The sequence below is a fragment of the Saccoglossus kowalevskii genome, chromosome 15 (genome assembly GCF_978046115.1).
Source record: "Saccoglossus kowalevskii chromosome 15, keSacKowa6.1, whole genome shotgun sequence".
Lineage (NCBI taxonomy): Eukaryota > Metazoa > Hemichordata > Enteropneusta > Harrimaniidae > Saccoglossus > Saccoglossus kowalevskii.
Window position 1 is genome coordinate 4,859,376 of NC_140655.1, and position 14,616 is coordinate 4,873,991.

The 14,616-nt window shown below is 34.7% G+C and overlaps 1 protein-coding gene across 5 annotated transcripts in view; it reads right to left on the reverse strand.

Moving 5' to 3' along the window:
• LOC102803866 (uncharacterized) overlaps positions 1–14,616 on the reverse strand; it is a 50,870-nt gene that overhangs the window by 8,548 nt on the left and 27,706 nt on the right. For 2 of the 5 annotated variants that reach the window (XM_085508637.1, XM_085508636.1), the window contains 6 exons: positions 9,107–9,169; positions 6,070–6,558; positions 4,776–4,845; positions 1,595–2,014; positions 918–1,008; positions 265–383 (listed from right to left, as the gene is read on the reverse strand). In XM_085508637.1, the coding sequence (XP_085364763.1) occupies positions 265–383; positions 918–1,008; positions 1,595–2,014; positions 4,776–4,845; positions 6,070–6,558; positions 9,107–9,169 (1,252 nt within the window). Of the gene's footprint in view, positions 1–264; positions 384–917; positions 1,009–1,594; positions 2,015–4,775; positions 4,846–6,069; positions 6,559–9,106; positions 9,170–12,524; positions 12,588–14,616 lie in introns of all 5 variants that reach the window. The other 3 variants (XM_085508635.1, XM_085508638.1, XM_085508639.1) reach the window with 3 other exon arrangements.

A 14,616-nucleotide genomic window follows, 5' to 3' on the forward strand; every position in this document is an offset into this window, starting at 1 on the left:
CACATTATTAAACGATAAAAAATCTTCATACCAGTACTTGTTAAATGCAATACGATATGTTAACATCACTACAATGCTATGACCTTTGTTTGTCCTGTTTTTACATTCAATTTCATAAATAACACAGGACCCAGAGAAGTTTTTCTAAGTGCAATCTTAACTTCTTCTATCTATGTTAATTCTGGGCCAGTGGAGTAGAGATGAATGATCTAAAGCAATTCAGGGAGATGACAATAGACAGAACAGCCAGAAAGATGAGCTCACCTTGTTGTTCATGATCTGGTACCCTGTCATCAAACTCATGTTGCTGCTGGTGCTGCTCCTCCTGTTGCTGTTGTTCAAACTGATTTTGTTCCCTGTATTGTTCTCCTCCCCATTCCCGCCTTTAAAAAGAACAACAACAAAATGACAATGATTTTGTGTACAATTTTATGAATACTTGTATTTAATATTTCATAATTCAATACTCAATATTTCATCTTGCATTGAAATCGCCTCAGTAGAACTAACAGCATGAGGAACAGACAACCATATCAATTATCCTCCCACATGACATTGATAACAATATGCAAATGTGCAATAGATGAGTTATACATTTTCCCCAGTGCTATATCAACTGAAAGTTACAGTGATAATGTACTATGATCTCATTCTTCAATGGTTCATTACATTACTATAAATTTGTAGAAATTCCAGATTCCTGTCAGGGTTGAATTAACCAGTTGAAAGGCAATTAAGTAGCCAGGATACTAGATAGAAGACAATAATCCATTGGAATAATCCACACTTAAATATTTAACTTAATTCCACTATATATGTAGCTTAACAACAAATCTCAGAATAAAAATTAATATTAATTTGACAGAGAAAAGTTTCCACATGCCAAATTTGGTTGCTTATCAGCTCTTCTGACTTACCTTTTTTCTAAATCCTGATCTACAACCTGTTGGTGATGATCATACATATCACGTTCTCTTTGAAGTCTATCGTCTACTCGTTTGACGATCTCTAAAAAAAAAGACAAAGAGAAAAACAAATGCATGCATTGTTCATTGCAAGTGGAACTCCTATTGAATACAATATGCCATATATTGATACACTTAGCACAATTGGCGGATCAGATCTCGTTGAGGTCGAAAGAGCCACGATAGACGTATTTGTTCGTCAAACAGTGAGCCTTTTTCTCAAGTCCACTATTTCAAATACCGGGTTTAAACTTTTCACCACTCGTTCCCTTTTTTTCATCACAGATCACAAAATACTTCTGCTAGTCTACAAAATAGTCTACACTTCATTCAGAAGACTAGGACAAAAATGGCAAATTTGTTTTGAGTAAAAACTGAAAATTGACTCGCATTTTGTCTGTTGGGGTCTGAAATTAGGGTTCATTTCCAAAAATATAAAAAAAAATTGCAGACAAATTTGGGCGAGAAAGTCTGGTGGTGAAAAGGTTAAATAGATCAGTTGATGAGATGATAGAAGAGAATGGAAAACCAACGTGTCTTCAATATATATAAAAAATAAGAAATAAATAGCATAAATATGCAGAATTTCAATCATTGATTTTCTTTGAATAAACATAAAATGCAGTTACCCATTTTATGTTCTTTAAGGTAGTTATCCCAGAATGCACCATAATGAGCCATCCTCATATCGTAGCCATCTGGTCCATCTTCAGCTTCAGCCTGGAATTTCTTATGATATTTCTCTTGTTCTATGTCAATTTCTGCCTGTATTAGTTCATCACGTCTGGCATCATACTGATCATTTGGATCCTCTCTCTCGTCTCTGGCGTTATACTGATCGTTCGGGTCATGTCTCTCGTCTCTGGCATTATACTGATCATTCGGGTCATGTCTCTCGTCTCTGGCGTTATACTGATCATTTGGGTCATGTCTCTCGTCTCTGGCGTTATACTGATCATTTGGGTCATGTCTCTCGTCTCTGGCGTTATACTGATCATTCGGGTCATGTCTCTCGTCTGGGTCCTGTCTCGCAGCAATTTGATTCACAACTGAAATAACGAAAAAGTGAAACTTCTTCATCAAGTACAGCTCAACACGAGTTCAGAGGGACTACACTATCAAAATGAAATTTTCTCTAGTCTCTGAGTATTTGTACCACATGTGTAATGTTACATATTTATGGTCAAAATTGGTCATAATGTCAATGATCCAGCACAGAATAAATGTAATGTTAAAGTGCCTGTGAAATGCCCACTCACACGTTTCCCATTTTAGATCTGTGTCCTACAGAAATAGACAGTTATTGACATTGTTGTTGAAAATGATTGCTCGTATCAAAGTAAATTTGAAATATTTCTCATGCTGTAGCCACACCTAACTATCCTGAAACGATCGATTGTTTCCGGATTTCCGAATCTCGCCAAAGTTAAAGTGCACCACCAAATGCCAAAATATGAGAGGAACCCATACTTTTGAGCCGTACTTTTATAACACATAATGCACTTTTTGTCTAGTTTTTTTTTTTGAGAGAGAGATTTTTAGGGTTGTTTTCACAAAAACATTTATGATGGTTAAACGTTGTGTTGTGGTCGGGTGGAGTGATACGTATAGCTATAGTGTTTTCAAATTGATCCAAAGGTGCGACATCAGTGGACAAAAGTAGTGAAAGCAACGAGAAAAGTTTGGGATGGACGTTCTCCTTACACCATCATATGTAGTGCCCATTTTACCTCAGATTTTTGTTTCATAAAACTATCCTCGTTAATGAAAGAACAACCAGCTTTTAAAGAAAAGCGCAGATAACTTAAACTAGGTGCAATACCATCACTTGTTCGTGTTACGTAAGAGGTAGCATTTATTTTAAAACTTGCGCGAAATCAAAGCGACGACAAACAGGAAATTACGCAGCACTTACACATTGCTATTTGTTTACATTTTCACAGGCTAAAATAATTGTTTGCTGATTGGTATTGAATGACGAATTCACACCTGTTACCTTTACTTGCAGCTTGATCGTATAATAATTTATGGAATAAGAATCCACACTTGGACTGTCCATGTGTCCTCAACACTTTCACCCATTTCAACAAAATGCGGCTGTCATATAGTAACGACTTAGTATTTAGTAACTGTGATTTGTCGTATTTTAAAAAAATATTTCTCTATTTTATTAATCACTATAGTTTAGAAATCTTCATTTTCAATCTTTATTTTTGAATGTTTGTTTTATTTTTTACTCAGACGATCGATGAAATAAAACAGTGCGACAAACTTGATATTATGTGTTCATTATGGTTCGTTCTAGCCCTGCGTACAGTGCTGTGTGTAACTTATTCGGTTGATAGATGTCCCCACCACAGCCCTGCGTACCTCCATAGACAAAGTCCGGGACTTTGAAAAATATAACTTTTTTAATGAAATAACATGCCCAGGTACCAAAAATGATGATCGATTACAAGCCTGATTTAGATTTTTCTTGCGGTGTTTTTCGTCAATGTATTAAATATAAGTGCTTTGGGAAATAACATAATTATATTGCGCGAGTGAAAGAGTTTGGTGAGACTGTCACAACACGTTTTATTTATTTCCAACGCGCGTGGTCGGCTCCTCTGATTGCGTTTAATTTGTATTTTTGTTTTCAAAATGTATCACTGGCTGCGTTTGTTTCGTTTTCCTCAACAATTAACTGTTCCAAGATCTCTTTCATTTTTCGTCCGGCTGCTGCCAATCCAATAATTCGTCGCCGCATGTACATGTACATGTACATGTACATTTTGAGCGCCGTTCGGAATAAATTTAGTCAAAATCACACACACAACACACAAATACTAGTACATATCGCGATTGACCAGTTATACAGCTGCTTGAACTACACACACAAGGACGTAAATATGTAAATACAGGTCACATTTGGACTTGCCTAGCAAACGTTACAATGTGTCAAGTGATTTGAAGGCGTCTTTGTCCCCTTCCCAAAACAGAGAAGCAATAGATGTTGTGTTTTGAATCGTCATTAAAACCTAAATTTATTACAAATACAAACAAGTTTATACATACAATGTACGATCATTGTTACTCCAGCGGTCGGTTGGCAAGCCATACCAGGAGCGAGCGAGCAAACAAAAGCGAGCGAGCGAGCGAACAAAAGCGAGCGAGCGAGCGAACAAAAGCGAACGCGAGCGAGCAGGAAAAAAAGCGGTCGGTTTCCGGTCGGAAATTAAGCGATAAGCAGTCGGAAAAAAAGCGATAAAAGCGGGAGGTTGGGCGGAATGAGTACTGTATATACACGTATTGGCAATGCAAGCTGCCCAGCGACTTCCTTTTCTGACGTCACAAGGGGAATTTCTGTATGCAAATGAGAAGCTAATGAGGAGCCTCGTTTTAAAATACACAAAAGTAAAGTTGCCTTGACCTAAAGTTTGAAATACATTTTTTCACTTTAAACAAATATTTTCAGCTTAGAAACATAAAAATTAATATTTATGTACCAATGTTTAGGCAAGAAAATTGTAGGCATTTCACAGGCACTTAGTTTAAAAGCAATTTTATCGCGAATGGATTCTTAGTATTTATTTATCTAGTATGGTATTTATTTTTAATGTCAAAGTTTAAAGAATTAGAAACTTGTTGATAAAATTAATAAATTATCAGTTTAAGTTTGATGTTAGCAAAGCTGATACAAATATTAGATTAGGAGCCCAGAGAAAAATATTCAGGTTTTACACATTCAAGTTAAAAAAAAAAACGATTTTGGAAAGCAAATGGACCAAAAACAATTTTTGTTAACTTGGCCTAAACTGTTATAATTACCATTTTCTTCCCGCATCTCCCGCTGTTCATCTCCTCTCTGCTTCTCTTCATTGTATTTTGCTAATTCCACCTGTGAAAACATGAAAGTACCAATTTACTTTGAATGCTGCTTTTTAATTTACATGCAATAACAAATATGATATACCCACTGCATAGGTTGATATGGAACTATGTGGTAGAATCAAACACAAATAATGAAGGGTTATATAAAGGATGTTGATATGAAAACAACCTGGTGAAATGAAAAACGATAGAGATTGTCATGAAGAATGTTGCCATGGAAACCACCTGGTGGAAATAAACAACTGAAGATGGTTGTCATAGAAGATATTAGAGAGAAAATCAGCAATTGGCAGCCCTGTGTAGTTTAAGTAAATTATTATAATATGTTTCCATTTGCTTTCAAGTTTCCCTACAATATATAAATAAAACCCAGGGGTTTGAAGCTCTTTAAAAGCTCTGAAAAGTAGGTGTAACTGCTCCATTAATAGTTAGGAGAATGGCAGCACTGATGGAAGCAGTTTTGTACTGATTAGCTGTGGATCAGGGCAACTGTTGCACATTTTCACTTAGAACCGTATTCTTTTTAGTACACGTAAAAAGCCTGTGAAAGGAATGATGTTTTAAAATGTGAGCTGAGCTTAGAGACATATGATCACTATAAACAGCATTTATTACAGGTATGTGTGATTTTACCATGGGATGTATTCATCCTTGGAAAAATAAGTAGATTGAATAGATATGACATAGAAAATAAAACAAAATGGCCAGATGTCAAATTGCCAAAGCGGACATCCTTGTTAAAAAAATCTTCCAAGGTAAAGTCGCAATGCATGGCCGAATGAATACATCTCAGCTGGTGAAAATGGGTCAGATGTCTGGCTGACCATCCATAAATTTTTTACAAGCAGTATTCATCCACATAGATTTGTTAAGATAAACTGTAATTTGAAATTCATAAAAACATGTTTATTTTATATAAAAATATTCACAGCTTTTTGGAATGTATTGCATCAGCAAAGTGGTTATGTTTATTATGATTTATTAACACAAATAAGAGTCTACTGTTGATTCATGGAGACAATATCTTTAACTTTACATGATTCTTATACAAACATTTACTAAGACAATGAAGAAAGCAGAAGAAAGACTGGTGGGTAGGACTTAACTCGTACAGACAATTCCTTCATGGACACTGAATGAGCTGACAACATACACTCAGTGAGTCATGAGGTGAGTGATTGCTTAATCATAATAATTTCATTTTTCATAAATCCAAACAGTATTTTCCAACCTCCATGTCTGGGTTCAGCATATTTTTTCCACCATTACTCAGACCACCATGAAGTATAGCTTTGTCCTCATTCTCATCTTCTTGAGCATCATCACCAACATCATCACCATCATCTCTAATCTGCTCTTTTTCTTTAACTCCCTCCTCCTCCTCCTCCTCCTCATCATCATCATCATCCTTCTCTTCGAATGCACCAACATCTTTCTCAATGTGCTCGTCTCCAACTTTCCTCATTTCCTCATCTTCTACATCATTCTCATTTTTCTCTTCTACTTTCAGAATTTCCTCATCGTCTACATCATTCTCATTTTTCTCTTCTACTTTCAGAATTTCCCTAACATTTTCTGGTTCATCTGCTACAAACTTTACACCATGAAATGGGTTTTGTCGGTCTTGCTGATATTTTTTCACCCACTGGTCATATCGGTCAGCTAACTCTCGCTCATCTTTGCTCAGTGGGACAGCTCCTCGATGTCCAAAATTATCTAACTTTATAAACAATTGAAGGTGCAAACATTTACGAAAATGAAAACTAAGTAATGACAGTAGTGGAAATTATTTTGCCTAAAATTTGCAAACTTGAATTTTATATTTTATAAACAATTCTTTGTTTACTATGCATTTACTAAGGTTATCACTTAAGAATAAGTTATAAGAATACTATACAGGACCATTGGAAGATGATGGCAATATGACATACACGTACCTTGACAAAACAATAAAGAACATAAAATAGATCAACCATGAAATTTGATACTGTCAACAATATCACCATACTGTGTTGCACAATTGAACAATGCTACATGATTCAGTATAAAAACATGCCTACATATATTTTGACATAACTAGGACGAGTAACTGTAACACTCATAATTATTAGGCTATTTGTAATTTCCTCCCAACTTTTCAATTTCCATAATCCAACTAGTCAATTCCCATAATCCAACCACTCAATTCCCATAATTCAAACCAGTCAATTCCCATAATTCAAACCACTCAATTCCCATATTTCAAACCAGTCAATCCCCATAATTCAAACCAATCAATTCCCATAATTCAAACCAGTCAATTCCCATAATTCAAACCAGTCAATTCCCATAATTCAAACTAGTCAATTCCCATAATTGAAACCAGTCAATCCCCATAATTCAAACCAGCCCATTCCCATAATTCAAACAAGCCAATTCCCATAATTGAAACCAGTCAATCCCCCATAATTCAAACCAGTCAATTCCCATAATTCAAACCAGTCTATTCCCATAATTCAAACCAGTTTATTCCCATAATTCAAACCAGTCTATTCACATAATTCAAACCAGTCAATTCCCATAATTCAAACCAGTCAATTCCCATAATTCAAACTAGTCAATTCCCATAATTGAAACCAGCCAATTCCCATAATTGAAACCAGCCAATTCCCATAATTGAAACCAGCCAATTCCCATAATTGAAACCAGTCAATTCCCATAATTCAACCCAGTCTATTCCCATAATTCAAACCAGTAAATTCCCATAATTCAAACAAGCCAATTCCCATAATTCAAACAAGCCAATTCCCATAATTCAAACAAGCCAATTCCCATAATTCAAACAAGCCAATTCCCATAATTCAAACAAGCCAATTCCCATAATTCAAACAAGCCAATTCCCATAATTCAAACAAGCCAATTCAAATAATTCAAACAAGCCAATTCCCATAATTCAAACAAGCCAATTCCCATAATTCAACTAGTCAATTCCCATAATCCAACTAGTCAGCCAATGAAATATTGAAAAACACACAGGTCATATGTCAAGACATGACACTGTACTGATTGTTAAATAGTAAAGAAAATGAAAACCAGTCAGCCATTTTGAATCAGAACTTCAAGCAAAAGCACGTCAATATTACCGCTATGTAACATGTGTAATGTAGGGGGGGGGGGGAACATGACATGTCAGAGGCATTTTCATTTATTACTGTTAAATATTTTATTTTCGCTTGGAATTTACTTGCGCTATTTTTGGTGAGGGATAATTCAGTGAAAATAAAATAGCAAATATACCTTTTTTCCTATATTTTACATTCAACTCATCAAAAACCAGTGAAAATAAATCCCATACAAAACACCCAAAATGTCTTTTCAGTGAAAATTAATTCTAGCTAAAATAAAGTATTTTACAGTAGTATTGACCATCTCCAATCACATCGCGAAAAACATGGACGTGAGTGAGCACATCTCTCAAGATGTACATGTACCGGGTATATAATGTATTGTAAATGTGATCAGCCTGAACATGTCCAAGATACAGAGGTAGGAACTCATTAAACACATGTGTTTTCTACTATTTAATCAAACACATACAGCTATATTAGTGAAATAATCAAATTAAAGCACAAGTGTATCAGGGATTTTTTTAAACAAAGGAACAGGGACACAGCGCCCTCATGCCATGGCCATGTGCCTCCTTACCCTGGGGAGCAAATCCACTGGCAACCATAAAATTCTGATTGACCAGGGATCACATGTGGCCACAGTCTTCAACTGTGACCTGTCTAATAGTAATTTTGGCCCCAAGGAATCCATAGAATGCTCCATTTTAACTTAGAATTATCATAAACTCCACACCCTGGTTGGGAGAACCATATCTCCCCCACTTAGTGGCGCCGCTTAATTGCAGAGCTCCCTCTTGCAGTTTTTTTCTAGAAAAACCCCTATGTATCAAGTGAAAAAACATGAAAGTAAATCAATTATAAAGCAATATGAATTACGTGATGCACTGAAAGTTAAAAAAGATGGATAGCATCAACTAATGAGAGCAAGGAATAAAGCATTCACCGATGTTAACCATGCAAGCCCACTTAGCTTACAAGAAATAAAGGTTCAGTGAAGATAATGATTATAATACCCTAAGAAAAAAAATCCTGCAAAGCAGTAAATAAGATGGATAGATAGATATTATCAAGATTGCAAGGAATAAGATTTTTTATTTTATCTCCAGAAGTAGTACCATATAAAGAAGAATAAGTATTTTATTTATCAGGCGCTAAACTGACCTTGTGGTTTTCCAATTCATCACGTAGCTGGCGATTTTCTTGTATTAACTGGTCTTTGTCATACTGTTGTGTTAAAAGATGTTAACAGAATTATTATCAGTGAAGTGAAGTAGTTCAAATCTTTATTTTTTCAATGTGATGTTTACCTTAGGAGTATGTATGAATTTTTAATATTTAATTTGTCAGTTAACTGGAAATCTCTATAGATGTTTGTTTACTATTTATTAATATGCTTATGTTCCTGAGTTACATCAGGCCATCATTTAGTGGTATCAATCAGTGACTTTTGTATGTGTACAGTACACAAGTTGGGAGTATCCTAAGCAATTTTTATGCAAAATACAAAATTCTAAATAAAAACAAAAGAAGTGACAAGTTTTGCCACGAGAGGGCGTGAACCCATGTATCAAAGTAGGGAAGGCCAGAATCTCAATTTGTGACAGGGTATATTACTAAAAGCGGAGGAGTCATCACCTGCGTATGTGGCAGATGGCCACAGCCATGTCATTGTTTACAAACAAGCGTCTACCCATGAACCTTTGCGTTTTTAGCATGCATTGTTATAGTCACATAGACTCAATTTCTGCATGTGTGAAGGTGACAATCCCCCCGCTTTAGAATGAATCATTGGCAAGTCACCCAGATGTTAGAAGTCTATTTTCAGACACACATTTATGTCAACCTCTGAGTGTTTCTCAATTAGTAGACTTATGAGTTCGCCCAAGAAGGGACAATGTTATTTTCATGTAATAAATTATGACAATTCGTGATTTTTATAATAAGGATGAATGTGACTTTTGAACAAGTGACCTTGCGGTCGAAAGAGTTCCGCTGTAATTATTGACTGTTAGTTGGAAATGTAGGGTGGAGTGATGTTGATAAAGTTTGGCACCAGAAAAGAAACTGGTCATTGTATTATTGGAGTATGATATGGCCAGTCAGGATTTTTAAAACTCAAAATAGAATAGAGATTAAAATAGAGCTACGCAATGTTACAGATTTAATCAGTCTATAATCTGATAGGCTGTGATCAGTAATGGCCCAGGTAGTTCAGAACCCAACACAATGTCATTACCTTGACCTGAAATTCAAAATTCTTGAAAAACATTGGCCCTGGTAGTTCAGAACCCAACACAATGTGTACTGAAAAATGACCTTGACCTGAAATTCAAAATTCTTGAAAAACATTGGCCCTGGTAGTTCAGAACCCAACAATACACTTGTCTATTACAGTCCATGTATCATACATAGCCCATATAAAATGTATGGGAAAGTGGGGAAAAATTTTTAAAAAAAATTTTCACAAAAATTGTCATAACTTTCACAAAAATAGAGATATCTTCACCAAATGAACAAATTTGGAAGAGACTCATCTGTGTGTCTACATTATGAATCACAAAGGAATCTGGTAGGTGGTTTTGAAGAAGAAGTCACAAACATGAGCCAAAAAAAACAAAAATATTTATTAAAAACACTTACATATGGTCTCATGAAATTAATAAGTCAGAGTCTAGTCCATGTCAAGAACATTCATGCCAAATTTCAATGCAATCGGACGAGCAGTTGTTGAAATAATAATTTTTGACCAAAAATGACAAAAATATTCCCTAAAAATAGAGATTTGGATGTGATGTCATGGAAGGAACAAATCTGAGAGAAGACCATCTCAGATAGCTGTGCTATAAATGTCAAGGTGATCTAGCTTATGGTTTGGGAAAGGAAGTCGCTTGAATAAAAGTAGACCCAGTAAACCCATGAGCTCCGATCGGTCATCTTCGATGACAGTGGAACTAAAAAAGAATTCCCTGAAATTAAGAGCAATTAGCAATTAATTATGAACTTCTTTGCATTTTGACCAATTTTCAATTCAAAAATGCTTTTTAAAGGGCAGTAATCATCAGTAATTCATGCTCAAGATACACGTCATATATGAACAAAGATGGCAACTTTGACTGTTGACTGACCAGCCAGTACAAACTAAGATTTAACCAAGCTTTAAGTAGGTTATTTCTTTGGTGATTGGAAGGTATCAAATGAGTCACCAGCAGTAATTAGGGCATGTCATGCTCAGGACAAAACTCGTACTTGTTATATCCATAAGAAGGGCGCATCGGATTGTGGGACAATCACACATTTGCTCTATGCTGTATTTTTTACAAGTTTGCAGCATCCATCCATGGCTGTGGTAGACTCCAATGACAAGCAGTCACAACACATTATAATTTATAAAATAGAATAGTCAGTACTGCACATAAAATATTCACATTAAAATGGTCATAAAAACAGAAATAACTGATGTAAGTATACAAATGTCTAACAAGCAATCGATTGAAGTGAATACAGATGAGCAAGAAACGCGTCAAACAACCATCACCATATTTTCACTTGCCATACATCATAATACAGTATCCTTTTGAAAAAGCTAGGTGAACTTTAGTAGCTTACAGGATTACTTAGCATTTCATAACCATAATGAATTAATGTACATTGCACAGCAAAAAGACCAGGTATCAATGAGAAGAATGTCATCACTGCCACCAATGTAACTTAAATACTAACCCAGCACCATAAAACATTTCAAACAGTGGACAGTGTGAAAGATGGAATATGATAAACCTCATTATTGTACATCTGACACCAAGAGCTATAGAAATCATCCGTCAGTAAAACACTGTACGGATGTGTTTGAGAGTGTTATGGACACAAGTGATGTCCTTTTTTTGAGAATATGCATCATGTATGTGTCACATCCAAACATTTACTTTTGTTTAATGACTCAAACATAATCATGTTACTGAATGTAAATGATAATAAAGGCACAAATAATTTTCGCTGTCATTTGGGGATGTTATATTTTACTAAATTATTATTACACGCAGAAAAAGATGTATAATATTTAGGTTATCACAAGAATAAACAAAGTATACACTCAGACAATAGAGGATTGCATCACCATCCACTTTGCGTCTGATAATACGATCACTGTACTGCCTACATGTATACCTTTCAGTATACTAGTAATAACCTCATACTATTGTACATCTCTCAAAAATTGTTTTTCTTTATTATGAATCTTACAAACAAAGTCAAAATTGTGCAAATCTCTTCTGATTGCATGATTTTCCTTGTAGTGCTTTTTTTAAATTCAGATATTACCATTAGATATACCGGACAACATTACTGTTTTTGTTTGTAAGTTTTGAAGAAATTAAGAAGATATCCTATGGACAAACTCCATGAATGACAACAACAGTAGATAATGGAGATTACAAATTTAAGAAAGTCTTAAATATTTCATGTAAATATTAGGAGAACAGATGTACAATAAAACCCATTATGAATGATAATGTTCAGTTTGCAGCCATCAAGTCATCAAGTCAGTTTACAAGCAATCTGGATATCACATGCTAATACTGACCTGGAGATTATTTAAATTACTCAGTACTTGTTCATAATCCTGTTTTAATCTGACATTTTCCATCTGCATCGCAAATAAGAATATAATCTCAAAACTACTTTTTTTCTTAAAATTTTGTTACAACAGGATATAATGCAATATACTGATTTAATGCTACTGTAATACACACAGAATACAATATTTATATTTCTATCTTCTTGTATTAGTTATAACAGGGAGCTGTAATGAGAAGGAGACTGGACCAAGCTTCCTGGTTATAATGACTGATATAGCTCTGTATACACTGTAGTTAGACAGTTAAAAATAGCATTTTTTACCAAAAATGACAGAAATATTTACTAAAATTAGAAAATAACACTTATCACAAAATGAACAAATCTGACAGGGGTCTATGTATGAATTATCAAAGCAATGGGGCTTGTCGTTTACAGTAAAACTTAATCTGACTAAGGTCCACCAAAGGAATGCTGTCATTTTCAAGAAGTAGAAAATAGTATTTTTTATCAAAAATTACCAAAGCATTCACTAAAATTAGAGAATTGAAGGCATTGTTTCAAAAAGAACAAATCTGACAAAGGTCCACCCAAGGTGTCTACATAGGAAATATTGAAGCAATCAGGCTAGCCATTTATCAAGAGGAAATCAAAAAATAGCCTTTTTTATCTAAATTACAAAAATATTCATCAAAATTAGAGAATTGCATATATCCTCATGAAATAAACAAATCAGAGAGATCCACCCAAAGTATATATACCAAGTATCAAAGCAAGCAGACTTGTTGATTTCAAGAAGTTGAAAATGTAAAGTTGACGTCAACGGACAATCAGTAATATGAACAGCTCCACTTTGTCAACTAAGTCAACAGCAGAGCTGAAGTAAGATAGTGGATACACAAAGAATTGAAAATAACCGTTTGTAACTATGCTTGCTTTGCAATAATTCAGTCTGGCCAATCTATTTAAATATTATATTCTCAATAAGCTTACAGGATTACTTAGCATTTCATAACCATAATGAATTAATGTACATTGCACAGCAAAAAGACCAGGTATCAATGAGAAGAATGTCATCACTGCCACCAATGTAACTTAAATACTAACCCAGCACCATAAAACATTTCAAACAGTGGACAGTGTGAAAGATGGAATATGATAAACCTCATTATTGTACATCTGACACCAAGAGCTATAGAAATCATCCGTCAGTAAAACACTGTACGGAAGTGTTTGAAAGTGTTAGACAAATATGATGTCTTTCTTATTTTGAAAATTTGCATCATTTTTACGTCACATCAAAACATTCATTTTTGTTTCCTGACTGAAATATAATCATGTTACTAAATGTAAATGATGGCAAAGGCACAAATAATTTTCCCTGTCATTTGGGGATGTTATATTTTACTAAATTATTATTACACGCAGAAAAAGATGTATAATATTTAGGTTATCACAAGAATAAACAAAGTATACACTCAGACAATAGAGGATTGCATCACCATCCACTTTGCGTCTGATAATACAATCACTGTACTGCCTACATGTATACCTTTCAGTATACTAGTAATAACCTCATACTATTGTACATCTCTCAAAAATTGTTTTTCTTTATTATGAATCTTACAAACAAAGTCAAAATTGTGCACAACTCTTCTTATTGCATGATTTTCCTTGTAGTGGTTTTTTTTTAATTCATATATTAACATTAGATATACCAGACAACATTACTGTTTTTGTTTGTAAGTTTTGAAGAAATTAAGAAGATATCCTATGGACACACTCCATGAATGATAACAACAGTAGATAATGGAGATTACAAATTTAAGAAAGTCTCAAATATTTTATGTAAATATTAGGAGAACAGATGTACAATAAAACCCATTATGAATGATAATTGCTATGTTCACACGGCAGCATTCTATCGAAGCCGAACTACTTCTCCTCCCACGGATTAACAGGAGATTATCTCCAATGCGTTCATACGGTCGGGAGCCGAACGAGAGCCGAGATCTGCCAGAGTTCGATTCAGTTCGATTAGAGTCGAACGGAACAGTGCCCTTGAATAATTAGTGACTGAAAACGATTTTAGTGTCGTG